The 24,614-nt window shown below is 45.5% G+C and overlaps 8 protein-coding genes across 17 annotated transcripts; 3 read left to right on the top strand and 5 right to left on the bottom strand.

Moving 5' to 3' along the window:
• Nucleotides 1–1,511: 1,511 nt before the first annotated feature.
• On the bottom strand, nucleotides 1,512–6,578 carry LOC6545708 (rho GDP-dissociation inhibitor 1). Of its 4 annotated transcripts, none has more exons than XM_026976471.1 (6): nucleotides 6,372–6,578; nucleotides 3,319–3,518; nucleotides 3,146–3,255; nucleotides 2,962–3,076; nucleotides 2,414–2,419; nucleotides 1,512–2,344 (listed from the first exon to the last, which is right to left on the bottom strand). In XM_026976471.1, the coding sequence occupies exons 2-6, from the start codon at nucleotides 3,500–3,502 to the stop codon at nucleotides 2,148–2,150; spliced, it is 612 nt and encodes a 203-aa protein (XP_026832272.1). In that variant the 5' UTR covers nucleotides 3,503–3,518; nucleotides 6,372–6,578; the 3' UTR covers nucleotides 1,512–2,147. The 4 variants fall into 4 exon arrangements, with proteins under 4 accessions (XP_026832272.1, XP_026832273.1, XP_026832274.1 ...); XM_026976472.1 differs by lacking the exon at nucleotides 6,372–6,578 and adding an exon at nucleotides 6,316–6,336; XM_026976473.1 differs by lacking the exon at nucleotides 6,372–6,578 and adding an exon at nucleotides 6,153–6,173.
• Nucleotides 6,579–6,755: 177 nt separating this feature from the next.
• Nucleotides 6,756–8,122, top strand: LOC6545763 (metaxin-2). 2 transcript variants are annotated; one of them, XM_026976470.1, is made up of 3 exons: nucleotides 6,756–6,964; nucleotides 7,043–7,752; nucleotides 8,065–8,122. In XM_026976470.1, the coding sequence occupies exons 1-3, from the start codon at nucleotides 6,881–6,883 to the stop codon at nucleotides 8,069–8,071; spliced, it is 801 nt and encodes a 266-aa protein (XP_026832271.1). In that variant the 5' UTR covers nucleotides 6,756–6,880; the 3' UTR covers nucleotides 8,072–8,122. The 2 variants fall into 2 exon arrangements, with proteins under 2 accessions (XP_026832271.1, XP_001973407.1); XM_001973371.3 differs by lacking the exon at nucleotides 8,065–8,122 and having other exon boundaries at nucleotides 7,043–7,805.
• Nucleotides 8,123–8,269: 147 nt separating this feature from the next.
• On the bottom strand, nucleotides 8,270–10,492 carry LOC6545762 (Golgi reassembly-stacking protein 2). The gene is made up of 2 exons (XM_001973370.3): nucleotides 10,256–10,492; nucleotides 8,270–9,821 (listed from the first exon to the last, which is right to left on the bottom strand). The coding sequence occupies exons 1-2, from the start codon at nucleotides 10,299–10,301 to the stop codon at nucleotides 8,485–8,487; spliced, it is 1,383 nt and encodes a 460-aa protein (XP_001973406.1). The 5' UTR covers nucleotides 10,302–10,492; the 3' UTR covers nucleotides 8,270–8,484.
• A 385-nt stretch (nucleotides 10,493–10,877) lies between these two features.
• Nucleotides 10,878–11,702, bottom strand: LOC6545761 (probable prefoldin subunit 6). The gene is made up of 3 exons (XM_001973369.3): nucleotides 11,466–11,702; nucleotides 11,164–11,389; nucleotides 10,878–11,082 (listed from the first exon to the last, which is right to left on the bottom strand). Exons 1-3 carry the CDS (start codon nucleotides 11,536–11,538, stop codon nucleotides 11,004–11,006), a joined length of 378 nt encoding a protein of 125 aa, XP_001973405.1. The 5' UTR covers nucleotides 11,539–11,702; the 3' UTR covers nucleotides 10,878–11,003.
• A 99-nt stretch (nucleotides 11,703–11,801) lies between these two features.
• Nucleotides 11,802–17,220, top strand: LOC6545760 (polycomb protein Su(z)12). Of its 4 annotated transcripts, XM_026976858.1 has the most exons (7): nucleotides 11,802–12,561; nucleotides 12,635–12,681; nucleotides 12,945–13,434; nucleotides 13,495–14,341; nucleotides 14,467–15,290; nucleotides 15,995–16,150; nucleotides 16,217–16,281. In XM_026976858.1, the coding sequence occupies exons 1-6, from the start codon at nucleotides 12,372–12,374 to the stop codon at nucleotides 16,144–16,146; spliced, it is 2,550 nt and encodes an 849-aa protein (XP_026832659.1). In that variant the 5' UTR covers nucleotides 11,802–12,371; the 3' UTR covers nucleotides 16,147–16,150; nucleotides 16,217–16,281. The 4 variants fall into 4 exon arrangements, with proteins under 4 accessions (XP_026832659.1, XP_001973404.2, XP_026832658.1 ...); XM_001973368.3 differs by lacking the exon at nucleotides 15,995–16,150 and having other exon boundaries at nucleotides 16,217–17,220; XM_026976857.1 differs by having other exon boundaries at nucleotides 11,802–12,681.
• A 149-nt stretch (nucleotides 17,221–17,369) lies between these two features.
• On the bottom strand, nucleotides 17,370–20,543 carry LOC6545759 (26S proteasome non-ATPase regulatory subunit 2). The gene is made up of 2 exons (XM_001973367.3): nucleotides 18,425–20,543; nucleotides 17,370–18,358 (listed from the first exon to the last, which is right to left on the bottom strand). Exons 1-2 carry the CDS (start codon nucleotides 20,345–20,347, stop codon nucleotides 17,522–17,524), a joined length of 2,760 nt encoding a protein of 919 aa, XP_001973403.1. The 5' UTR covers nucleotides 20,348–20,543; the 3' UTR covers nucleotides 17,370–17,521.
• Nucleotides 20,544–20,850: 307 nt separating this feature from the next.
• On the top strand, nucleotides 20,851–22,313 carry LOC6545758 (exosome complex component MTR3). 2 transcript variants are annotated; one of them, XM_026978162.1, is made up of 3 exons: nucleotides 20,851–21,106; nucleotides 21,235–21,411; nucleotides 21,470–22,313. In XM_026978162.1, exons 2-3 carry the CDS (start codon nucleotides 21,261–21,263, stop codon nucleotides 22,276–22,278), a joined length of 960 nt encoding a protein of 319 aa, XP_026833963.1. In that variant the 5' UTR covers nucleotides 20,851–21,106; nucleotides 21,235–21,260; the 3' UTR covers nucleotides 22,279–22,313. The 2 variants fall into 2 exon arrangements, with proteins under 2 accessions (XP_026833963.1, XP_001973402.1); XM_001973366.3 differs by lacking the exon at nucleotides 20,851–21,106 and having other exon boundaries at nucleotides 21,156–21,411.
• A 114-nt stretch (nucleotides 22,314–22,427) lies between these two features.
• On the bottom strand, nucleotides 22,428–24,583 carry LOC6545757 (U4/U6 small nuclear ribonucleoprotein Prp3). 2 transcript variants are annotated; one of them, XM_015158608.2, is made up of 3 exons: nucleotides 24,430–24,583; nucleotides 23,346–24,360; nucleotides 22,428–23,291 (listed from the first exon to the last, which is right to left on the bottom strand). In XM_015158608.2, exons 2-3 carry the CDS (start codon nucleotides 24,166–24,168, stop codon nucleotides 22,537–22,539), a joined length of 1,578 nt encoding a protein of 525 aa, XP_015014094.1. In that variant the 5' UTR covers nucleotides 24,169–24,360; nucleotides 24,430–24,583; the 3' UTR covers nucleotides 22,428–22,536. The 2 variants fall into 2 exon arrangements, with proteins under 2 accessions (XP_015014094.1, XP_001973401.1); XM_001973365.3 differs by having other exon boundaries at nucleotides 23,346–24,583.
• Between the last annotated feature and the right edge of the window lie 31 nt (nucleotides 24,584–24,614).

The following is a 24,614-nucleotide window of genomic DNA, read 5'->3' as shown; positions in this document are numbered from 1 at the left end:
AAAGATTATATGTATACAAGATTTTACCCTTGGAAAAATCAAAATGTCATAAGTATTAACAATATGATATACAATTATATACAAATGGAGTGGGAAACTTACTTTTAGCATTATATTCAAACAGCGCTAAAATTCTCTCAGTGCACTCCGTGGGGAAACCCAAATGGTACCGTTAGCAGCACTGCCTACATGGGGACAAAATGGCCGCCATTCGCATTTCCGCTTGCCTGTGCTTGCCTGTGCTTGCCTGTGCTTGCGAGCACTTTGCCTGTTGCGTTTTCTGGTTTCCTCTTTGATTGCATTTCACTCCTACTTTATTATCCCCATTCTAGGCGCTCCTGTTTTTTCCATTGGCTCTTCCTGGCTTTTACTGCAAATTTCATTGAGCCCCATCCCGGATGCAATGGACCATAAAGGTGCAGCGGGACAATTGGCAGCATCGTGCTAAAAGGCCACATTGCCACACAATGCGGTATGCGAAATGCGGAATGCGAAAAGTCGGAATAACGATGCGGATGAAGGCCAAAATTCGACGGCCCGTCCGTCAATCAACGTGTCCTCAACGGACAGAGATAGACGTCCGTGTTTGATGCGCAAATATTGGCATTTCATAAAGGTAATCTTAAAAGGACTCGAACCGATCTGGCATGCTAAAAGAAATATAAGTGCTATAAGTCAATATGAATGCCGACTATGAAATGATATGTGTGATTTTTTGATAGGGAAAATATTATAAAAATCCTATAAGAAGTATCTGTAGAAGTATTTTATGAATGCACCATGTAAGTTTTCTTTAATTACACAAAATGTGTACCTCTCTTCCTGAATTTATTGTTCACATCCTGGAAAATCGCAGCTTTGGCGGACCCCTAAAACACACGAATGCCCCGGGCCATTTCCCGAAAACACAAATGATTTGTTTTTCTTAAATTACGCGATTTTTCTTCTGGCAACTATAGTCATTTCCGAAAAAGTAACTTACTTATTCATGCAGGTGCGCGCGATTCTCAAGACAAATGTGCGTTGGAATATAAAATGCGGTTATTATTTTCTGTATTGAAGCCGTGATTGTTGGCAACATGCTGCTAATGTCAGCTGCAACAAGAGGCTGGCAACTTGTTGATGGATCCGAACGTAAACAGAGAAATGTTTCAAATGCTCTCTTTCGTACACCTTGAAAAATATTTAGTGGCGGATGAGTAATACTCGCTCTGCCTTCGCCTTCTGGCCACAATTTATGACGTTTGCCCCATGTAAGCTGATAAGCATTATAAAGTGTGAAGCTAAATTATCTTTGGCTACGGAAAATCTGTGCCCACACTGCCACAATAATTTATGGGATCCCTTATTATGAAAAATAATTCCCTAACTTACATTTAGTTACCCAATATGTATATTAACATGAAAACAAGTTTTCTTTTAAAATATGTATACTTTATTCTTTATTGCTCTTCGGTTGCACTCAATCAGCTTTCGCATATATGGTACACAAAAAATACACAGAGATAGTATATAGTTCGAATAATTTAGATTTAAGTGATTTCACGCCGCACTAACATCAAATGCATAATAAAGTTCAGCTTTAGTTACATTTAACAGTTCGGGTTGCATGTTTTTAGTTTCCTTTTAGTTTTGGGGCAACTTGATCTCACAATAAACCATTCCGTTCATCAATTTTAAATACAGCGAAATGCAAACAACTTTCTTAAAGTTAATTACTCAATTAATAATCTGCTTGAAAATGTATGTTAAACATAGGCAATGGCATTGAGAACCAAACGACTGACTGACTGACTGGCTGACTGGCTGACTGACTGGCCTAGTGACTTGACTTGGTTTTGACTTGACTGACCGACTTGGTGTCTCATTGAGGACTTAGGCGAAAAGTGCTCTTCATCTGCACACATTAAATTTGCAAATTGGGTATCAAAAATACTTATCATGCCTTTACATTACACTTTAGTTACAAAAATATTTATAATTTAATACCGTTAACAAAATACTTGACGATCAATTACATTTTTGGAAAAATCGCGTACACTTTTGGAACAAAAATTAACTCATTTACAAGACATGTTGGGGGAAAACAAAAAGCGTATGTTGTATGTTGTATGTCGTGTGTGTTTGTGTGCTGCTCAGTGTGTCTCTTAGGCCCAGTCCTTTTTGATCTCAAAGGTCCAGTCCCACTCCAGGTGTATGTGCTTGTCGTCATCCGTGAAGACCGAATGGACCGAGTAGGTGCCGCGGGAAAGTGTGCCTGAAGGTGCCTCCTCGGCGGGGGTCAAGTAGAACTGAATCTCCTTCTTCGGCGGATAGGAGCCAACCATATGCTTCATTTTGTCAACTAGAGAGCAATGGGAGAACAATAGGTTTAGTAAAGAATTACATTTGGGGACGGCCGACACCAGCTTACCCACAACTTAAAAAATTATACATTCCGAAATGAGGGATTGGCATTGGAGATAATAGGATACAAGTTATTCTCAACACATGACTAAAGTTAGTACGGCAAATGTGAAAAAGAGGATATAGACAGCACTACAAAATCCCAATAATAGGGTTGTGCCGTTGAACCAGCCTTTTCCCATTTCTAGAAACAAAAGTCGACTAGCTCGCGCAAAAGTCAATCAAAAACTACACCTCAGTTTGCTAACAATTTCGCGTCAGCCTAGAAATTTGAAGCCCTAAAAGTGCTCGAATAGGAATAGTGTAACGTAAAGAAAATCACCAATAGTACAATTGTTTTTGATTCTTATGCAATATTGGAGCACTCGGTCAGTAAATAATTCATTACTTATAATCTTAGGTCAAATAATAGAAAATTATTTAGATTTCTTTAATTTTTGTACATAAGTACTGCTGGAACTCAGATTACAAATCTGTCTTTACAATAGTAATAAATAAATACAAATAAAGCTAATTCTGCCAAAAATAAATAAAATGTTACGTTTGAATACTTACCAGTAACACCCAAGCGAGAAGTCTTTTGAACATACTTAAGGCCATGGACTATTTCACGTTGCACAATAAAATCAATGCGCACCTTGTACTGAACACCTTCTTTGATCACAAAAAGCTGTCAAAGTACATACATATGATTCATAAACAAAAGTATTCAAATGGTTGGATGGCTATTAATAATTACCTGCTTTTTCAGCTGACTAAGGTCACCGGTAAGATCCAATTCCATGTCGTCGCGTCCTTCGACGACGAGGGCAAGTTTCTTTACAATAACTTTTCGAGGATCATTGGGATCTGGGTAGCAAAGTTATTATATTCCGCGAATTCTTATTTTAGGGGCCGAGTTTACATCCTTACCAACAATAATTTTCTCGGTCTGGGCGGCACCCAGGAGTGCCTCCTTGTAGCGCCGCAAGCTCTCGTCCTCCTGATCGGCGGCCATTATCTCCTCGATGGTCTTCTCCGGCGGCGCCTGGTAGTTGGCATCATGAACATCCTCGTCGTGGTGCTCGGGATGGTGCTTTGTCTCTGTTTCGGCCATGGTTGTTAACCTAGAACTGTCCAATCGCAATTGTTTGTTTATCAATCAATTACATTTTAAAGGAAAGCACAAGTCTTAATTTCGATCGGTGCTGTTGTTGAATTGCTGCTTTGGATTTTGTTTAGTATGCCTCGGTTTCTCTGGGAGAAGCTTGTGGGTCATAGGCATATTTTTAGTGGTGTGCGTAACATGTTGACGATAATGATGTTGTTTTATATATACAGCTGTGTTCATTGAAATATATCATCATATATGATTTACACTTTTAATTCAACAAATTTTTTTATAACATTTAATTTTAAATAATTCAACAAATGTTTCACTTTTTTTACTTTAAAAGTTTTGAAAATATGGGTAAAAACAACATAAAAGGCATAAATTCTGATGTTCGCTAAAATAGCAGTGTAAGGAGAAAATAGCGTCAAAATTCAACCTGACTCAAAAGTAACCTAATTTTTCTTTTTAATTGTGTGATTGGGGTCTAATAATTTTTCGCATAACCTTTATTGGCTATCACAGCCTTACACCCGCGGCACGGAGTCCACCAAGTCCTGACCAATTCTTTGCACCTTTGCTCGTGTGTCTTGGATCATTATCCTGTTGAATTTTAAGGGGCAGTTTCCATTTTAAGGGACACCTCGCACTTAAATTTTCATTAAGTAGTAGTAACGAATAGTAACGTCCCTGACTTCCAAGTTCGACTCAAACTTTATGTCCCTAGAGGATGCAAAAGGATGCGTCGATCCTCTGTATCTGTGGTTTTACGTTAGGCACCACAATTTTCGGGCTTCAAATCATATTTAATGGCATTGGATACCATTTGGGCAGAACATTGAAGGATATTTTGAACTTCTAAATTTCTTTTTCCCTGCTCTCTAAGCTTAAGAAACAACTTTCTTTCTTCTTGCGAGCAGTCCATTTTTTATTTTTTTTATTATATTGCGCTACTAATCAACTTAACCTACTTACAAAATATTGAGAATTTCGGGACTTTTCGTTGGACAAAATCAGACTAAGGAACAGCCAAAAAGTTGTGAATTTGTGACGTGGAATAATACCTTTATATTTCTTAGTTTCCCATGCACTGCTAATTCAATGACCACAGCTGTATGAATGTATGTACATACATATTCCTCCGTCTAAAAGCATGTGCGCAACCATATCTGCTACATCGTATTAAAGTATATGGAAGCATTCCTGAATCATAAAATGGAGGAACAGTATTTTCCCTTTATAAGCGGTTGCCTTTGGGAGATTTAAGCTCATGACTAAACAATGCCGGGCGGAAATCCGAAGGAAGTCGATGAATGGGTAACATCGAACCTGCTATCTAAATAGGTAAATATAGTGATGTTTCTACAAACAATGTAAAATTTTGAAATCCAACAAATTAGCGGTGCCAAACCCGAATCCAAAACGTATTCCATGTACTCCCCTGCTGATTGCGATATCATTTAGTAACCATAAAGCGGGTTTATTTACTTTTTTGGCAACACGAGTGCTTCTGTGGCGAACAAATGTAGCCACTTCATATGGCCGTTCAATAATATTGATTAAATTTCAATTATTAACGCATTGATGGACTGACGTGTTGATTGGCAAAGGGCGGGGCAGGCAGGGGGCGCTCGACCTGCAGCTGGTCCGCTCAGAAAATAAAAAGGTCCAACCAAATACGGAGCGGCAGTTAGATAAGGCAGGAGAACTCGATGGAGGGAGAGAGCGGGTATCGGCATTGAATAATATTGACCAGAACGGGCGACAAAAAGCGAGAGGCCTCCGCCCCCCAGAAAATGCCTTTATTATTATCTTGCTTTGTTTTCCATTATCTAAATACACGTCGCCAGCTTTGTGCCCATTTTCAACGAATGTTGGGCCAATAATAATTCTAGATTCTCCAGATTTGGCTATATATGTATACATATATGTGCATGCCGTGTGCCCGGGCAAAAAGTACATGAAATTGAAATGTTATTACTTGACATCAAGTTGTTGTGAGGTAATAAAATTGAGTCTATACAAAACGATTTCAAAGGCACATGTGTTCATAGAGCAGTAACAATGTGATCAGTTTAAGCTATATTTTGAGTTTTAATATACCCAAAGCTGATAAATATGTATCTATCTGTTAAGGATTTTATTTTGAAAAATAAATATTTGATAAATAAATACTGGTGCATAAAAAACCCTCGTTTAAACCTTAAAATTACGATATTGGTTTTCAGATCTCATTGTTATATTTCGAAATAAGCGCTTACAATTTCTCTCCGTGTTCGTGTGGGAATGGCAGAAAATAATAAACAATTTTCGGACCAACAACGCAAGTTTGGGCCAATAAATACAATCGCAACAATTAAGGCTAGGTGAGAAACGGTAATTTCAAGAACAGTCTGACCAAACTGAAATTTTGAATTCCAAACAAATGTGCCAGAATCGAAGGAGGTGCAAGCGAGAGAGCTAGCCAGAGAGAGAAGGAGAGAGGCAGAGGACCCCCCGCCAAAGTCAAAGTGTGGGGATAATTCAGAGAAAAGTACGAGCCATGCCACTTCTTTTTTCTCTTTTCTGATAAAGAAATGCGCACGAAGAATGTTAAACCCCAGACGAATGAATCACACACACCAGCTCACATGCACACCAGCTCACACATACTCACACTGAGGCCGGCACATGAATCGTCACTGATTTTCGAGTAGAATTTTTTGGGAGTGGTTCTAGGCAGCAGAAACCCCAAATTACTTTCTAGCAATGCCAGCTTGCACTCAGTTATTACGAAAATATTACTTATATTTATATAGGTAAAATGCATTGGAACGCACCGCACTCACACACCACACACACACACACTGGCAAATTGGCGACGACGCGCACTCACCTTTTAATATGCGAAATGAATCAAATACAGCGATTTCTGCTAATTAATCACTGAGAAGTAACTGTATTCTATATTTTTAACAACTTTTGATAACTAACTTTTAAACAAAGCAAATAATATAAAATAAGAATTGCAAGTGTGAACGTATGCCTTCGTGTGCAGAATGCTGAAACGCGAATTAGCTTGCAAAGGGCATCTGTTCACACTGTTGTCCAAAAATACTTGCTGTTCGAGAAAGTGGTTGGGCTTAGGAATACTTTCCATTAAATTCTATACTTTGTAAGTAAGTGCTAAAATACAAATTATTTATTAGTAAAGAGTTTAACAGTTTTGTTTCATACACAATCTACAATTTTTAAAAAACGACATAGAACTGTAAAAAAAAACTTGGCAGCGCTGTTCGGTTCTTATTTCCAACAGTCTGGCAGCACCAGCAAACAGCTGTATATTACTTCATCGGCGATTTCGGTGCGAAAGCTGAAGAACCCAATAAATTCAGTTAGTTTGCAATGAAATCACAGTACCTAAACCAGCTGCACACGGCCGAAAAATTGGTCGCCGAGCCCTGGCCCGAAGACGCCACTCTCTACCAGGTGAGACGGTCAATAAGCCCAAAATCCTCAGTAGCGTTATGCTCACATTTATGTACATAAATATTTACATCACAACAGCCCTATGAAGCGGAACAAATCCTGCTGCCGGAAAACGCCAGTTGCCTGGCTGTGAAGGCTTACCTGAAGATGTGCAACCTGCCCTTCGGGATCCGATCCTGCGCCAATGCGGAGCACATGTCGCCGGGCGGCAGGATGACCAAGTTGCCCTTCATCCGAGCAGGAGCGTTCATTTTTGCTGAGTTCGAGCCGATTGTGAACTTTGTGGAGCAGAAGCACCTGGCCATTGGCAACTGGCAGGACGAGGACGAGAAGGCCGACATGCGCACCTATGTGTCCCTGGTGGAGAACATCTTTACCATGGCTGAGCTGTATATAAGCTTCAAGAACGAGCGCGTCTATAAGGAGGTCACTGCGCCCAGGAACGGAGTCGTCTTTCCATGGCCCCTTAATCATATGCAGAACTATGGGAAGCGGCGGAACGCCCTGCGTTTGCTGAAGGTGTATCAGTGGGACGACCTGGACATCGACAGTGTCATCGATAATGTGGCCAAGTGCTGTGAGACCCTCGAGTACAAGCTGAAGGAGTCGCCGGAAACGCCCTTCTTCTACGGCGATCAGCCCTGCGAACTTGATGCCATCGCCTTCGGACACCTCTTCAGCATTCTGACCACCAATTTGCCGAACATGGCGCTGGCCCAAACGGTGCAGAAGTACAAGCACTTGGTCGAGTTCTGTCGCTTCGTCGATGAGAAGTACTTTCAGACCAGGTGCCTACCAAATTAGTTATATGTAGTTAGCGCATTAAATGCTTATAAACTTAGCTACTCTTTTCTTTTTCTTTGTGCTGCGCTACACAACCGCTTAAATATGCAATTATAAATTTGTTTTAAATCGTTGTAAAATACACCTTTTTTTCTAGTAGCATTTAATAATAGTTATTCAATTGATTTTGCTGCCATTAATGTCAAAAAATCCATGTGATTGTCGTTTTATCTTCTTACTGTTGCACAAGTGACTGAATCTGCAAGTTTCGTAAAGCGGAGCTATGCAATTCTAAAATACTTTACATTTATTTTCAGCAAATAACATGTTGGCCAATGAATTTGTGTAAGTATTTGTTATAATACATCAAATAAATTGTTTGTTGAAACTTTATTAAAAAGTTTGATTTTTCAACATCTTGCTTTTCCGTTTAAAATTTTTGAAGAATTATAACAAGTCTGTTACCGTACAAGTGCCAGCTATACAAACGTATTGAAAGCTCGTTTATGTAAAGACCTTAAATACATATATATTTTTATTGGTTTATTGTTATAATTAATTTAGATTATTATTATGAATGCAATGTACACATCTTGCGTGCAGCTGGCCAACCCAATCGCGCCACTTGTGATATTTGCTATCGCGATCATACAAAACAATGAGATGATTCTCGAAAATAAAAGCTTAACGACAATTTGTCCAGGTTTAGCAGTTGGTCCATTAGCTCAGTAGAAGTCTTAGTTTCCAGCCTGATTTACTGCCGGTCCCGATGATTCATCGTTGCCTGCCGCTGGAACAGCTGCAGCTTGCGGTGGTACTGGTGGCGCGAACACATGGGCCATTTGTGGCGGCAACGGCGTTGGCTGCGTGGGAAACAATCCACCCATGGAGGGTTGCACCTGCGGATACGAGGGCACTGTCTGGGCACCGGCTGGATAGGAGAGGGCAGCCGGGGCCGACATGTAAGCCTGTTGTGGTGCAGAGAACATGGGCACAGCCGCTGGAGCTGCTGTGGCCTGTGGAAATGGCAGCTGAGCAGCGGGTATGCCACCTAAAGTTGCGTTTTGCTGCGTACTGGGATCAAAAACGCCGGGTATAAAGATGTTAGCTGGGGGCGGCAATGGTTGCGCTGGTGCAGGCACCTGGACCTGAGGTTGCGCCACGGACACGTCAGTCACCGCAGGCGGAGCGGAAACGGGTTCGGCAATGGAGGCCTGCGTTTCCAGCGCCGCAGTAAGTGCATCGGTAGCCTCATCCGGATTAAAGTAGGTCTTGAACAAGCTCTGTGCCGGTGGCTCAATAGTCGGTGGTCTGACCTCGGAGTTTGTGGATCCAAAGGTGTTGGCCAGTGGCGGTATGTAAGGCAACGTTGGTGAGACCACAGCGGATCCTGCATAAGCTGCTGGAGCAACAACTGGAGTCGCTCCCCCGGCAGTCAGCAGCGGAGCAGAGGACTCCACGGCAGAAGCAGGAGCAGCTGCAGAGCTACTAGGGACTGGCTCTGCTTGCACGGGAATGCGATGCAGATAGCCGAAGCCTATGCCGCAGCCCAGTGCTCCCTCGCCACCCCAGGCGGTATTCGGTTTGATGGTCACTTCGCGACAGGCGTCATCGTCCAGGTTGTAAACGTACATCTTCAGCGGCTGCTGCTCGTGCGTTTCGATCAGCGTGAACAGGTCGTCGTTTTCGTGGCGTATGGCATCTGCCCCAATGACATAGTCACTGTAGGCTCGCAGTCCAGCGAGCTCGGCGGGCGAATTGGGGTGTACTTCGAGGATGTGCCAGACGCTCTCGTTAGCGCCCTCGAAGGAGCAGAACCGTATGCTGACGCCCAGCAGACCCTGGCCGCCCCAGTTATTGCTCGGTGTGAGGGTCAGTTCGCGGACCGTCTGCGTCTTGCTGGAATAGACGGTGAGCCGCACCGGCTTGTCAACGTTCTGCCGCAGCAGTTCCTTCAGCATGTCATTGTCCTGATCCAGACGTGTGCCGGCTATTGCGACGATGAAGTCGAAGAAGGCCTCCAGTCCGGCCTTTTGGCCCGGCGAGTTGTCCTGCACCTTGAGTACGTGGTAGCCTGCAGATTACCAATAATGCATTTCAGTGGCATACTTGTATATTTCAAAATAAAGTTTTCAAACTAAGAGCATAGAATAACCTGGTTGGATGGAATTACTAAAGGCAGATATGCTTTATCTACGTAAAATATACAGGCGTGATTAGAATTTAAACTATATATTTTCATGATAAGAATGGAGTTCGGGGGAAGCTCATACCATATTTACATTAGGTATGATGGCTATGATGCCACGACTCTATGTGTTTTTGTTGTGTATTTAAATTTGCCTTGATTCTAGGTGTTCAACACCAGGCGATTCCTGGTGTTCAAAAACAGGGCAGCGTAGACTGCGGTCGCCTATATCCAGGCAAGACTGTAGTGTTCTTTTCTGATTGGATCAGCGGCAGGTTTACGTGGTTCTTGGGGAACAAGTTGTTTGCCCACTTACTTACCTTCGGTGCCGCCACCGGGAACATGGATGCTGTGGCTTGAGCCCATCTTTTGACTGCGTTCAGGTCAAGCTCTAGTCCGAAACAGGGATCTGACTTAAGCGACGCTTTGGAGCCCCTGATTTATATATTTTGCCAACAAATAAGTTCTGTTCTTCGTGGCAACTTTTTGTCGCTGGTTTTAGTGTGGCAGCAGGTCGCCGCCGCTGGAATGCCACATAAGGTCCAGTGGGTGTGCTAAAGGTTACAGCTGATCCGAACTTTTTAGTAGGGGAGTTCCATCAATGATTCCAGATGAACTTTGCAAAAAATACCAAATTGATTGCTACTGATAGAAACAAAAACTAAAATCTATATTTATTTTCATATTTGTAATTCCATTGTTTATATTTAATAAATAACGTCTAGCCAATTAAAAAGAATACCCGCTGAAATGTTATATTTAATAAATGCGCCAAAAAAAGTACAATTTCTAGTCATTTAAAGTGCAGAAATCCTCAAAAATTATTCGAATGCTTTAATACAAAAAAGAAACCATTAGCTGGGAAATTAGCGGCATTGAAGTCTTAATAGAGTAAATAGTTAATGATCTTCTAATTCATCCACTGGATAAACTATTATCATGTAGTTTTCAGATTTTCACGGTTTTTATTCATTTTAAGATAAAGCGGTCGTGCCAGGAGAGTTTCAAAAGCCACCAAGCTGTCCCAAAATAAGTTATAAATTATATGTGCGTGGGTGTAGAGGGCTTTCACTTCATTGCCGCCGCCACCTGCCATTGCTGTTGGTACTTGGCCATGGTTTCCTGATGCTTCTGCATGTCCTTCTCCCTGGATGAGATGAAATGAAGCCGGAGAAAAGGGGCAATAAATAAGGTTCCAAATAAACAAGGCAAGGTGATGGCAACTCACATTCTCGCCAGAGTGTCGGTGGAGCTCTTCAGCTCCTTGGAGATGTACTCAATGCGCTTTCCGACATTCTGGCGCGACTCCTCCAGCTCCTGCTTGACCAAAACGGGTCCGAAGAGCTTGTAGACCTTATTGTCGGGGCCCAGAAGATTCAGCTCGTCCAGGACGCACTTGTTCTCGTTAAGCTGGCTATCCAGCAGTGCCCGCTGCTTCACCATCTTCACGCAGGCTGTGCAGGAAATAATTGTGTGTATTCCATGTACATAAGGGGTAATAATCCACCAGATGGCCTGGCATTCACTCACATTTTTGCAGGTTCTGGTATGACTCAACCTCGGTCTGTATCTTTTTGTACAACGCTGCGCTGTTCTTGTCCATTTTGATTTAGCTACTGCAGGCGTTTACTCGGAATTAAGTGTTTTATAAACAGTTGCTTCTCCGCTTGTTAATAATTTTAACAAAATTCGGCTTTTGCATGTGAGTAAACCGTGCAGTGTGCCCAAATATGGTTTGCATTGAATATGCCAAAAATTCCTGTCGTTGCCACCTGGCTGTGAATGTCTGTTTTATAGCACTGCCAATAACAGCTGTCTGAAAGGTGGCTAATTATGTTCGATCATCTAATTAACTGAATAAAAAAGAAAAACATATAAGCAAATACATCTAGAATATATTTGTGCTAAAGGCAGAAGTCCATACATACATTTCAGCGAATTTATTTGACGATTTTCTAGATAGTGTTGGTAAACGCCTAAAGCTATTAGGCTGGCGTTGTGCATGTTTGGCATGACCGCAAAAAAAGAATAATGCTGCCTTTTCCATTGTTTGGTAGCAAATAAAGTGCTTTAAACGGATTTATTTAAACAAGTATAATGTGCATATAGACCAATGAATGAGTTAAAGTGTGCCACTGCTAAACAGCAAAATGAAATCATTCGTCATGCAGTCGTAACGTTGCTAGTGCGCCTATAATAACGCTGAGACAAAAGCAAAAGATTTCGCGCCGAAAAGGAGGACGGCAAAAAACACGCATTGCTCGGCGAAACCCTAACAAAAACCGATTCTAAATGGACTCTGATCCGAGAAAAATGTGTGCCAATTAAAAGCGATTGCGTGCGGTTGTAATTGTGATCTGTGGAAAGCGTACCGCCTTCAGTACCGCCCTCGCCCTTCACCCCCGCCCCCTCTCCTTTGCCAACAACACAAACACAATGGCCCCAGCGAAAAAACGCGAGAAAGACAATAATCCGGATAGTTCTGCCGCAAATGGCATAAATGGCCTCACCCATGGAGCACCGGACGCGGGTAATGCTGGCTCTACTGTACCGCCGACGACCGAGGGCCAGGTCAAACTCAATGGCCACCAGCAGGAGCAGGAACTCTTTTTGCAGGCCTTTGAGAGTGAGTAGAACCAGAACCTTGGATTATTGTATCTTCGGGCCATCGAATTATCCACCGAATAATTACATTGCAGAGCCCACCCAGATCTATCGCTACCTGCGCAATCGACACGAGACAAACGTAAGTTGATATCTTTTCCAGGTATTTGTGCCTCGGCAACCGGGGTGTCCAATGCATCTTTACCGGCAAAGCTTTAAATAGGGATTGCCTGCATTGAGGTTCAACCTAATAGCAGTTAAGACTCAGCGTCAACTGTTAAGCACCGAAGTCTAAGCATAACTGCTCTAGTTATCTACCTATCTCTTTAGAAACGCCTGGGGCACTCGTGGATATCGCTCCAAAACCCTTAAACCTTCCATTAATATACCCCTCCTTGAACGCAGCCCATCTTCCTCAACCGCACGCTAAGCTACATGAAGGAACGGATGTCGCGGAACAACAAGAATCGGGTCAGCTTCCAGGTAAACTCGATGCTGGAGAGCATAACACAGAAATCGGAGGCAGTGAGCCAAAACTACCTGCACGTCATCTACGATTCGCTGCACGAAAAATTGCCGGCGAGGATGGACAGCGACGGTGGCGAGGATTTGCTGCAGGAACAGCTGCTCTGCGAAGCGGGCGAATCTGTGAGTGTGGAGACAACGCTGTACAAGATCACACGTAGCAAGCGAAAGGACAGCACTCTGGACTTTCAGGAGCTGCTCAGCAAGTGCTCGCAGATCGTGTACAACCCAAAGGATCGTGTGGGAGAACATGCCACCATTAGCATTCCCCTCCAGACAATGCGGCCAATGGGAGAGCAGCACACACTGTACAAGCTGCTCTTTCGCATCAAGGTGCTGGCGCCGAGTAAGTGCAACGACGAGAATGCTGGTGAGTACTTTGGCACCGCCCAGTTGGTTTACAATTCATCAACTATTCCGTCTTCTGCAGAAACTCCCCCGAACAAGCGGTCGCGTCGAAATGAGAAAATGTTCGGGTCGGAGCTTATATTGTACGAGAAGTCCAGCGGATTTATAACCGAAGGCGAGTACGAGGCCATGCTGCAGCCTCTCAATTCCACTAGCATCAAGTCCTTCTCACCAAAGAAATGCACCTGGGAAACGATGCCCGATAGCTACATTCCACTCTCGCTGACCTACGATGTCTACCAGCAGAGTCCCATGCTCAAGTTCCATCTGACGCTATCCAATGAGCAGCTTCCCGAGATGATTTCGGCTCCGGAGCTGCAGCGGTATGTTCAGCATCTGGATGCGGTGGCCGAGATGAACTACAACAACAACAACTACAATAACAACAATAACTGCAGTGGATTGAAGAATGGTGGAGGAGGCAGCTCGTTGTGCAAGACCACACCAGAGCACACTCAGATCGTGTACAACTTCATGTACAGCAATAATACCCGCCAGCAGACGGAGTACACTCAGGAGCTGAACTGCCCGTGGTGTGGTTTGGACTGCCTGCGTCTGTATGCCCTGCTGAAGCATCTAAAGCTTTGCCACGCCCGCTTCAACTTCACATACCAGCCTGCTGGAAGTGGAGCTCGCATAGATGTTACCATCAATGATGCCTACGATGGCTCGTACGCTGGATCGCCCTATGACTTGGCCGGACCATCTGGCTCCTCGTTTGCTCGCACCTGCGGCCCCGTGCGACGAACTTCGGTGACCAGTCTGATGGTGTGCCGGCCCAGACGGCAGAAGACTTGTCTGGACGAGTTCCTAGAGCTGGACGAGGACGAGATAAGCAACCAGCGATCGTACATTACTGGTCACAACAGGTAAGGTGCCATTCAGATAGGCAAATGAATATCGAGTTAAAATCATTTAAGTATCGCATTTGTATTGCTTTAGATTAAAAATCAGTAAACAACTTCAGCTAAATCCAAAACTGTAATCCTTGCAGACTCTACCACCATACGGAGACCTGTCTTCCTGTGCATCCCAAAGAGCTGGACATCGACTCCGAGGGCGAGAGCGATCCGCTGTGGCTTCGCCAAAAGACCATCCAGATGATCGACGAGTTTTCCGACGTAAACGAGGGTGAAAAGGAGTTGATGAAGCTGTGGAACCTGCACGTGATGCGTCACGGATTTGTGGGTGACTGCCAGCTGCCGATCGCCTGCGAGATGTTCCTCGACGCCAAAGGCACTGAGATTGTGCGCAAGAATCTCTACCGCAACTTCATCCTGCATATGTGTTCGCTCTTTGACTACGGACTGATTGCGGCCGAGACGGTCTACAAGACGGTACAGAAGCTTCAGGGCCTACTCAGCAAGTACGCCGCCGGCCAAGAGCTGATGCAGCGACAGCGCGAGGAGCAACTGAAGTACTGGTTGGACGTGGGCATGCATAAGAAGCAGGAAGATCCCAAGACACTCAAGTCACCCCAAAAACCAGCACCGCCCGCAGACCAAGCATCTACCTCCTCCGCATCCACCTCTGGAAGTGGTGCGGTGTCCAGCTCAATGCAGCCACCCAAGCGAATGCCGGCTCATCTTAAACGAGGCAGTGCAGCCGTCGCCCCGGGAGTCCAGGGTAAATCCACTGAAAATGGCACCAACGGCAGCAGCAACAACAGCAAGAACGTGGCCAAGAAGAGCGCCGACCAGCCACTGAGCACCCTGGCCAACACTAGGGAGCGACGTTCCGAGCATGGCCAGAAACGCAATGTCACAGGAACGCGACTGGCGGCCACACCCGTATTGAAGCGCAAGCTGAGCTCCAAAGGTGAGTGCCTCATCAGCATGCAGGAAATGCCATGCCCAGCATTCCAGCCTCATCCCCATCGTAGTAATTTTTATTTGTTTTTATTTTCAATGGCCTGGGATTACAAACAGTAAACATTTTACGCTATTAAAAATGAATTGTCTCGTAAATTTCAACATAATCGCAACTCGATCGTGTTAGCCTTCTATATATAAAACCAAAGTAAAACTTTCTTATATGCCTAGCCGAATTATACATAACTTGTTTCATAGTTTCTCATTTACAATGAAATTAAGTGAAATGTTCACTTGTCAGATAAAATTATGGAATTTAACTTTACTTCTCAGTTATCTTTATGTAAAAAACGATCGTTAGTCCTTTGATGAAACTCCATACATTTTATTGTTTGCGATTTGTGTAAGCCCCATTTCCGCCATTGTCTTTTTAAGCATACCATCATCAATTGAACCTGTTTAAATAGCTTTAATCAACCCAAACCTTTAACACATCCATGAAGGGAATCGCTACATGCATCTTCATATGTACAAAACTACCACTGCATCCCACCATCGTCATGAGTTCACAATGAAAGCCACCGATCAGAAGCAAATCACAAAATTGAATCAAAATTGTATCGTTTGGACCTTTTTCTTTTAAACCTTATGCTTTTCCTTTGGACTTTAACTGAATTCTTCCTCTCAATGTGAACGCGCGGTCTGTGGCAGATGTGGAGCAGGCGGCGGATGTGCCAGAGGTGCTGGCCCACAGCGATAATGCTGTCGATGTTGGTATTATTGATGATGAGTGTGGCGGATTTAGTGCCGTGGGAGTTAATGGAATTGCGAGCCCAGTTGCCAACAACTGTGTGGGCAATTAATAAAGTAGTAACTTCGATTCAGCCTCTGATTCGACACACTCTAATGGTATATGTTTTGGACCTTTGGTAGATAATACAGTGCTAACCAAGCGGCACCGCTACAGCGATGGAAACGCCGGGATCGGAAATGGACACGGAGGCGGAGGTGGAAGTGGAGCCAACCGCAACAAAAGCAATAACCATTCACTGCCAGCAACCAGCAACAACACCAGTAGCAGCAGCGGCAACAGCAACAAACGCCCAATTTCCCGGCGTCGCTCCACATCGGAGAGGACCAAGGCGAGCGGATCGGCGGGAGGAGGAGCTGGTGGCGTCCGCACCAGGCTATCGGTGCCGGCCAAGTACGAGAGGCGCTGACGCAGGCGCCCCCGCTGCTGCTGCTGCTGCTCCAACTCCTCCTCCTCCTCCTCATCCTCCTCAATCATCGCCTGCCGTTGACCACATGCATCGGAGGGCTTAGTTTGTTTAATTTGTAGATGCAATGCCAGGCCAGGCAATCTTGCAAACCCTAACTTTACTGCTATATTCTATTATGTTGTGTTATATTTTAACCGATTTATCATGTTGGACATTTGTTAAGACTTGTGTCGAATTTGAAATTGACCTCAAAATCGTTCATTTGGTTCGTTTCTACCAGTTCTACACCATAATTGTAATCTAAAATCAAATATACATTAATTCAAATTTGGCCGTTACTTAAACTTAACTTAACAAATCTACAGGGCGAATGGAAAACCAAAATTCAAAACTGATTTGAATTAGCTTGCTTACACTTCACATCTGGTTTGGATTGTGTAAACTAACCTTTTGTGGCGAAACAATGAGACAATTTTATCATATGTAATTAGTGCAGAGTGTATACAAATATATATTTACAGCAATAAGTAAGTCTATTTTTAAAGTAAAATTCGTACAAGCAAAACAGCTCCAACAGCTCCAAAATCCAGCAAGAACACTATCACTAGAGCCTACGACTACATTTATATATACATATACGTGCATAAATAAAAATCCACTTCGAGCACACGCAAAAGTAATATTGCTAAAAGCCACTGAATAAAGTTTGCATATATATTTTTACAATGCGTTTATGTCGCCTTGAATTGCCTGTTTTCAAAGCGTTTGTATGCCCAGGATACAGGTTTCCGAACCGCATATTATGATTTACAACTGGACAGCCCAAAAAAAAAGAGGCTTTTCGTTGCCAGCTAAAAAACTTGTCATAAAAGTACAAATTGTTTTATTCTTTATAAGTAGATATATTTCGTATTAATGACATTTGAATCAACTGCCAGTGGGGGAACAAATAATTATAGGGAGTTAGTTGCTGAACTTCAATTTCTCGAATGACCTTAAATGTTAAATGAATGCACTTCTATTTCACAAAGTTGGGGTTCTTTTTCAGTATAACGAATCCCTCCATGACCGGAGTGAGGGCCAGATACTCGTCGGTGGCCAGCTCAGCGCGCTCGCCGATGGCCAGCAGAACGGGCGTGGTGTGAGTCTGGAAGCCGGTGATGGTCTTAGGCTTGCCTGCCTGGCCGACCACATCGATGGCGATACCGACGCGCACGGGCACCTGCAGCTGGTTGAGCTCCTCATCGAAGGTGATCAGCATGCGGGCCTGCATGGCAGGCACCAATGTGTAGAGCAGATAGTGCGATCGGTTCAGGATCAGGTTCTTCACATCCAGCAGGGACACCAACGTAGCCATCAGTCCAGCGACGGCCATGGGGTTCATCAGCTGCCGATCGCTGTGATAGGGACTCAGCGAGAGAGTGCCCTTGCCCAAGTGCGTCAAGCTCTGGGCGATGCGCACCATAAACAGATTGCTGGGATCCTTCGAATGGTACTGCGCCAACTGACGTAGCATGGAGGCCAGTCGGGCGTTATTTGTGCCGGCGCCCACCAAGCCCATGGCAAAGATTGCATTGTGCGCCACCTCGGCGTCGCTGTCGTGCGAGAACTTGCTCAACGTGTCGATGATGTTCAGCTTTGGGTTGGATGCGGATATCAGGCCCAACGCCAGTGGAACGGCCCGACGGATGGCCGGCTCGCAATAGCGCAGCAGGTTTCCAAACGACCGGTATGCCATTTCGGCACCAATATCCTCACCCATGGCGATCAGGGCGATTCCCAGCACGGCGATCGACTGGGTGGCCGACAAATCCTTCTCGCGCTCCTTTTCCTTCTCTTTCTCCTTCTCCTTATCCTAGAAAGTTTAGGAATTGGATAAATAACCTAAAGAACTTCAAAAATTCACGCATTGCACCATTACCTTATCCTTGCCCTTGTCCTTCTTGCTCTTTTCCTTCTCGTCATCGGCACTGGAGGTCTCGTAGTGATCAGAGCAGATGTGAAACAGCTGTTGGATCTTGAGCACGTTGCCAGTACCAGCGTAAGCGCATATGTCCACCATGGTAGTAGCCATGCTGCGGTGTGGCTCTTCCAAAACCTCCAAGGTCATCATCACGGCTTCGGTGGACTTCTGGCGGCCCAAGTAAAGCAGACCGAGACCCAAAAACAGGAACCTCGTGTAGGTATCCTTCAGGTCGGACTTGGTCAGACCCATGATGGTCTGCAACAAGATCTCGGTGATCTCAGCATTGCACGAGCCAACACTGATGAGACCCAGGGACAGAGCTGTTATTCCCAATATCTCCACGCTGGCCGAACTCTTGTTGTTGCTGCCAAACGAGAAGACCGTCTTCAGGGTGTCGATCACAATGGAGCGATTGGAGCCGGCATAAGCGATGCCCAGACCGAGAATGGCGCCAACGCGCATGCAGGAATTTTGGTTGTCTATATAATCGGAGAGCAGAGCATGAGCTGGATCGACCTCGTTACGGATGCCGCAGTTGACAATTCCGCAGGCCAGCAAAGCGCCAGACTTGATGTTGTCATCGGTGGAGTACAAGTACTTATCGATCATGGTCAGACCGCCATCCACATCCCACAGAAGGATCAAACCCAGCGATGCGGTGGCCGAGAGCATGCCGTGCTCCTTATTCTTGTACAACCATTTGTTTCCATCTTCCGACAGCAGCTTATCCACACCGAAACCGGCATTAACAAAACCATTTACAAAGCTAGCGGCGAGATTTTGCTTGGCAGAGTCCACCTGGATGGAAGCGAAGCGGGAGCGCGAGTTGTCCAAATGCGACTTGTAAATGTCCTCCGGCGTTTTGGGCTCCATGATGTCCAGCTCGCGAGCAAGATTTAGAAAATGCTTGTTCAGATTAGCATTGGACATGATCTCCATGAGATCGTCGTAGTCGGACACCGATTCATCCAGCTCCAGGCAAATCTGTTGGCGGGCCAGCATAAATGCCAGCTGCTTCTGCATAGCCGGCTCCTTGGGCTCCTTAAAGATCTCACCTATCTTGTCCATATCGTTAAGCATCAATGCCAGTCGCATGGCCTGTGTGTACTGGTTAAACTTGCGCGACAGCTGGAGGGCGGTTTCCAGGATAATGGTGTTATCCGGCTCAGGAACGTAAGGATAGCACGACTGCAGATAGAGACAGACGCGGGGATAGGCCGACTCGTCTACATAATCGCTCAGCAGGTGCAAGTGATCGATTTCGATCAGCAGATCGCAGGCATCAGCCTCGGCGTTGTGCTCCATATTGTACGGGATGATCTGCTTGACCAGTTCGATGAGTTGCACACGAAAGTCTCCCGTAGTATCGTGATAGTGGGCAGAAATTTCGCCAGACAGATGACGCACATACTCATGACCCCAGTCTCCGATGCGCTGCTTGCGATCGCAGAGAAATCGGTAGGCCAGGCAATCCTTGCCGCTGCCCATGGTCATCGAGAGCACCGAGATGATGTCGGCGCACAACTGGCGGGTCTGCTCGTCGGGCATGTGCTTGTACACCGTCTTCATGGTGTCGTAGTGCGGGCGCATGAACTTCAGCGGCTTGGGCACCGAGGTCATCGACGTCGTGGAGGCCCTGATCAATTTGGCCATACTCTCCAGTGTCGGCTGGTAGAGCTTCGCATCCGGCTCCTGCAGGTGCTGCACCAGCAGTTCCAGCTCCTCCTGCAGCTGCTGGTCCTCGTCGGAGAGCTCCGGCTGCTGCTCCTTGTCCTTGCCGTCCTTCTTTTCATCCTTCTTGGCCTTCGGATCCTTGGCATCGCCTTCAGGAGCCGCCGGCTTCAGCGGCTTCTTCTCCAGCTTGGTCTCGCCCGTCATGTTTGCGTTGCTGCCTTACGATGCCTACTTGTCTGACTTTAGGGATTTAATTGGCACTACGTTCGTTTCGATTGTAATGCGGTGTATGCTTTTGTCCCCTTTTTTTTCGTTGTTGAAACAGCAGAATTACACAGCGCTTTTTGTAGTGTGACCGACCGGCGAACATCAAGATATACCATATAAAATACCAAAATACCTAATTTGCGTTACCAGAAGCTGGTCACACTTAAATAGTGATGGTAGTACACTTTCATCTTATCGATTTATAGGGCCTTGCCAAGCAAATTTAATATTCAAAGTTGGTAGGAACCAGAATACTAACGACATATGTATATGGATGTTAATGGATCAACCTATCTTTTTCTCTATTATTATTTTACTATATTTTATTTATTATTATTTTATTTATTTTCCCGATACGTTCTTGTCCTCTTTTACAAAACTGTATCCATCATGGAATTCATACCACTTAGAATCTGAAAAATCATCATGATCCTGATTCTCTCTTCTGCGGCTTCCGATGTATAGTCAGCCATCTGTACCGAATGGATATCCATAATTTATTTTTCATTTTCGTGCGATCTTTTGTTGGGTCCGTGGTTCAATTTTCGCTGATCCACCAAAACATACTTTAAAGTTATCGATTATCAGAGGGTTTCAAAAGTTTAGTCGGCATATTAAAAAAGACTTCTTTTATTTGATAAAATGAACACTATTATTTGTTTGACAGGTTCTACGAAGGATTTCATGAATAATCAGGTAATCCTTTAAACGATACAGAATCGGTATAAAATGTCTAAATATACAAAAATACCAGATTCGTATTTTAATCGAAAATTAAACGATTTCTGTGGCCCACATGTGAATTCGGTTTGTTTATTTTTTAGTAAATCCAAGAGGGCCATTCAGTAATATGTTAACGGTGAACCAGACGAAGAACGCCCTCCTTGATGGCGCCTCCATTGAGGAAGAGCCCTACACATCTCCGCAGGACAGCGATGAATTCTTCGAGAGCCTGGACAAACCGGCAAAGGAGCCAACCAAACTGGAACCCAGAAACACCTGTTAGACTTGCACTTCCCTATTTGTTTTTCAATTTTTAATGTATCTCCCGAATTACAGTCATCCGCGCCGGAGTGTTGACCACCGTGAGAGGTTCCGCCTACATGGAGTATGGAAACACCAAGGTTCTGGCCATTGTGGCTCCGCCAAAGGAGCTACTCCGGGCCAGCGCCCGCAGAATGAACATGGGCGTGCTGAATTGCTATGTGAATTTTGCGGCCTTCGCCTCAGGGGATCTGGATTCGGTGACGGAACGGGAACGCCACCTGAGTGGCATGCTGACCAAGGCCATGGAGCCAGTGGTGTGCCGAACGGAGTTTCTCAACTTTCAGCTGGACATACGGGTGCTCATTCTGGACGATGATGGCTGCCTACTTAGCACGGCCATCAATTGCTGCGGAGTGGCTTTGGTGGAGTGCGGCATTTCCACGTACGATTTAGTAACAGCCTCAACGGCGTGTATCTATCGGGATCACGTCTTCCTCAATCCCAGTGCCAAGATCGAGGAGTTGGCCCGGAAGCATCGCCGCGGCAGCAACGCCGTCCAGGAGCACGGCCTGATCATTACCGCCAGCATGGACACCTTTGAACAGATCGCCCTGTGTAAGCAGTACGGATATCTGAGTATTGTCACCTATATAAAGCTACTGGACTACACCCTGGCGGTAAACAAGTCCCTGAGACAACTAGTCAGAGGCGTACTCACAAAGCGGGTAAAGGAGCAGCACGAACTGGATCTCCGCGAGAAGGCCGAAAGCGCTCTAGAAGATCAGCGGTTGGAGGAGATAATCGAGAAGCTAAAGAAGCAAGGACCGGAAGAGTTTATACAGTCGAACATCCGGGAAGATCCCTATGTAAAAAGGCAGTAGTTGATTGAGAATAAATCATAATGATTTCATAATAATTTCCACCCCTTTAAAAATGCGAAAACCAAATATTTAGAGTCCAGACTAAACTTTTATTCGTAATTTTTGCACTTCCAAAGTTCCGAAAAGCTAGAATAATAACATCAAATGCGTAGCGCTTCAAAACTTTAATTCAGACTTTTATCTTTACGAAAGTGAATTTGTAGTACTGTAGTGTATCTAGTAATTCTTAAAATGCCTTTTGCCATTGGTAGCGACCGCCTACTGCTGATCCGTGGAGGCCTCAAGCACGGCTCCTGAGTAGGCCAGATCCCAGTAGTGTTCAACCTGGTGCTTCTGAAAAAACTCACGTGCCATTTTTTCCATGGGAAAAATCTTGAACTTGATCTCGCCAAAGTGCCGGCGCTGACTTGTCCCCTCCCAGACGAGTACGCATGAGTTTGGCACGTCCTGGCCGTCGTTGCCCTTGGCGATGTCCTCCTCCCACTTAATGCGCGTTAGCATGAGTCTGCGATACTTTTTCTGCTGCTTGGGCCCACCCTCCACGACCACCACGCAGCAATCGCGGAACAACACTACGCTGCCGGTCATCTGCAGCTGCTTGGCATTGGTCTCCACCTTGAACTTCTTGCTCTGGTTGTCCTGCAGATCTCGTATGCGATAAACGCTCACATGTACACCGCAACTGGTGTCTTCCCTTAGCTTGCGCTGCTTCTTTTCGCTCTTTTGCTCACTGGTCAGCTTGCGGGCATTGTTGGCATCTTCGTGCGCCTTCTGCCTCTTGGCCATCTGTTCCCGCACATGCTGCTCCATTTTGGTGGGATCCTGAACGGCCTCTGAGCCAAGGACACGCATCAGGTTGGATATGCGCAGTTTCGGCTCTGGTGGCGCCACCAAACCCAGTCGGATTTTTTCCTGCTCTTCCTTCCAAGCCTCGCGACGGTTCTGGCGACGAAGCTTTTTGCGCTCTTTCTTGGTGAGGAATACCGGCAGATACACTGGTTTCATGGGCTCATCTGAAGGAGAACGTGGTTAATTGCTTGTAGAATATGCTTTAGATTTTTACTTACTTGGCGGCTTCATTTGTGTTGGATGCTCTATAAGGTTGCTTATGGCTGTTTGGCGTATGCTTATCTTACCGCTTGCCTCGTCCACCGTCTCTAGATCCTGGGTGAGTATAACCGAGTCCCACCATTCCATGGCAGGCACGTCGTCCGGCATGTCCTGTTTGGGGGCAATCAATGCCAGTTTGGTGGCCGACGAGATGCCCGTTTTACGGGCTATTTGCGAAATCTCATTCTGCAGCCGCTCCAGCTGGCTCTTCATGCGCATTCGTTCGGCCAACTGCTGGAACTTGCCGGGCTCGTGGAACCTCAATGTCCTCTTGGTCCGAACAGTCGGCTTTTGGGCAATTCGGTCGTCAAAGTACTTGATGGCTTCATCCTGTGCCGCAGTGGCAGACTCACTCCGTTCACCCAAGCCCGTTTGGCGCTGGAACACCTCACGCTTCTTGGCGCGTATGTTGGCTTTCAGAGTGGGTGTCACCGTGGGTATATTAATGGTACGTCCGCTCTTGTCCACAGTGCGTCCTTCATCGTCCAGGATTAGGGGTTTGGGTCGCTCCTGCGCCTGAGCAGCGGCGGCAGCCACCGCAGTGGGCTGAATCAAACTTGCCAAATTACCAGTAAGTTTCGCCCTGATCTGCGCCTGCAATTCGGCAATCTTCCTGGCCTTCTCCGAGTCCTCGGGCGTGGGCTTCTTAGCCAGCGCTTGAGTGGCTAGGGCGACGGGCATTCCGATCGAAGGAACTGATGCCAGCAACGGATCCTTGTCCCTCAGATTACTAAGGGCCCGCTTGCGTTCCTCGATCTCCCGCTGGGCATGGGCCATCATCAGCTTGATCTGCGTGGAACTCAGTGAGGCGGCTACGGCAGCATCCTCTTTCTTCTCACCGCTACTGCCATTCTTTTCCGGGACATCGAAGCGGGATTTCTTGGGCGCTTCGAGGGCGCTTCCACCACCACCTCTGGAATCTGAGGCGGCAGCGCGCTTTTTGCCAAATTTCTGGTCGTCGACGTCGCCATCCTTGCGCGTGATAATGGACGACATAATTCGCAATTAAATGGGTCGGACTAAAAAGTAAATGTTATTTACCAACTGCTTGGCACATTCCTCGAGTCTAAATCAGCGATTTGCAATTCTAAAAGCAATACACAAGGTTTTTGGTCTTTGGTGAAAAATTCTTCGATACACGTCAAGACAGGGTGGTTAAAGAAACATACAAGTCAGAGTTGTTATGGCAAAAGTGTGACCATTTCGCTTCGTTTAATCGACGTGCA

Source organism: Drosophila erecta, unplaced genomic scaffold, assembly GCF_003286155.1.
Source record: "Drosophila erecta strain 14021-0224.00,06,07 unplaced genomic scaffold, DereRS2 tig00000021-arrow-pilon, whole genome shotgun sequence".
Classification (NCBI taxonomy): domain Eukaryota; kingdom Metazoa; phylum Arthropoda; class Insecta; order Diptera; family Drosophilidae; genus Drosophila; species Drosophila erecta.
Note: the sequence above shows the minus strand (reverse complement) of the source record. Positions and strands in the feature narration are given on the sequence as shown.

Excerpts from the sequence above, each read along its gene's own strand:
- LOC6545757 (XM_001973365.3), bottom strand. The coding sequence starts at position 24,384 with ATGTCGTCCATTATCACGCGCAAGGATGGCGACGTCGACGACCAGAAA. Across the intron at positions 23,292-23,345 it reads AACACAAATGAAGCCGCCAA|ATGAGCCCATGAAACCAGTG; the intron begins GTAAGTAAAAAT and ends GTTCTCCTTCAG.
- LOC6545763 (XM_001973371.3), top strand. The coding sequence starts at position 6,881 with ATGAAATCACAGTACCTAAACCAGCTGCACACGGCCGAAAAATTGGTC. Across the intron at positions 6,965-7,042 it reads AAGACGCCACTCTCTACCAG|CCCTATGAAGCGGAACAAAT; the intron begins GTGAGACGGTCA and ends ACATCACAACAG.
- LOC6545760 (XM_026976855.1), top strand. The coding sequence starts at position 12,436 with ATGGCCTCACCCATGGAGCACCGGACGCGGGTAATGCTGGCTCTACTG. Across the intron at positions 13,435-13,494 it reads GTGCAACGACGAGAATGCTG|AAACTCCCCCGAACAAGCGG; the intron begins GTGAGTACTTTG and ends CGTCTTCTGCAG. Across the intron at positions 15,291-16,216 it reads GCGCAAGCTGAGCTCCAAAG|ATAATACAGTGCTAACCAAG; the intron begins GTGAGTGCCTCA and ends GACCTTTGGTAG.
- LOC6545759 (XM_001973367.3), bottom strand. The coding sequence starts at position 20,347 with ATGACGGGCGAGACCAAGCTGGAGAAGAAGCCGCTGAAGCCGGCGGCT. Across the intron at positions 18,359-18,424 it reads AGGACAAGGGCAAGGATAAG|GATAAGGAGAAGGAGAAAGA; the intron begins GTAATGGTGCAA and ends TAAACTTTCTAG.
- LOC6545708 (XM_026976471.1), bottom strand. The coding sequence starts at position 3,502 with ATGGCCGAAACAGAGACAAAGCACCATCCCGAGCACCACGACGAGGAT. Across the intron at positions 3,256-3,318 it reads GACCGAGAAAATTATTGTTG|ATCCCAATGATCCTCGAAAA; the intron begins GTAAGGATGTAA and ends TTTGCTACCCAG. Across the intron at positions 3,077-3,145 it reads TTAGTCAGCTGAAAAAGCAG|CTTTTTGTGATCAAAGAAGG; the intron begins GTAATTATTAAT and ends GTACTTTGACAG.
- LOC6545761 (XM_001973369.3), bottom strand. The coding sequence starts at position 11,538 with ATGGACAAGAACAGCGCAGCGTTGTACAAAAAGATACAGACCGAGGTT. Across the intron at positions 11,390-11,465 it reads ATACCAGAACCTGCAAAAAT|CCTGCGTGAAGATGGTGAAG; the intron begins GTGAGTGAATGC and ends TTTCCTGCACAG. Across the intron at positions 11,083-11,163 it reads ACCGACACTCTGGCGAGAAT|GGAGAAGGACATGCAGAAGC; the intron begins GTGAGTTGCCAT and ends CATCTCATCCAG.
- LOC6545762 (XM_001973370.3), bottom strand. The coding sequence starts at position 10,301 with ATGGGCTCAAGCCACAGCATCCATGTTCCCGGTGGCGGCACCGAAG. Across the intron at positions 9,822-10,255 it reads TCCCGGTGGCGGCACCGAAG|GCTACCACGTACTCAAGGTG; the intron begins GTAAGTAAGTGG and ends GGTAATCTGCAG.
- LOC6545758 (XM_026978162.1), top strand. The coding sequence starts at position 21,261 with ATGTTAACGGTGAACCAGACGAAGAACGCCCTCCTTGATGGCGCCTCC. Across the intron at positions 21,412-21,469 it reads ACTGGAACCCAGAAACACCT|TCATCCGCGCCGGAGTGTTG; the intron begins GTTAGACTTGCA and ends CCCGAATTACAG.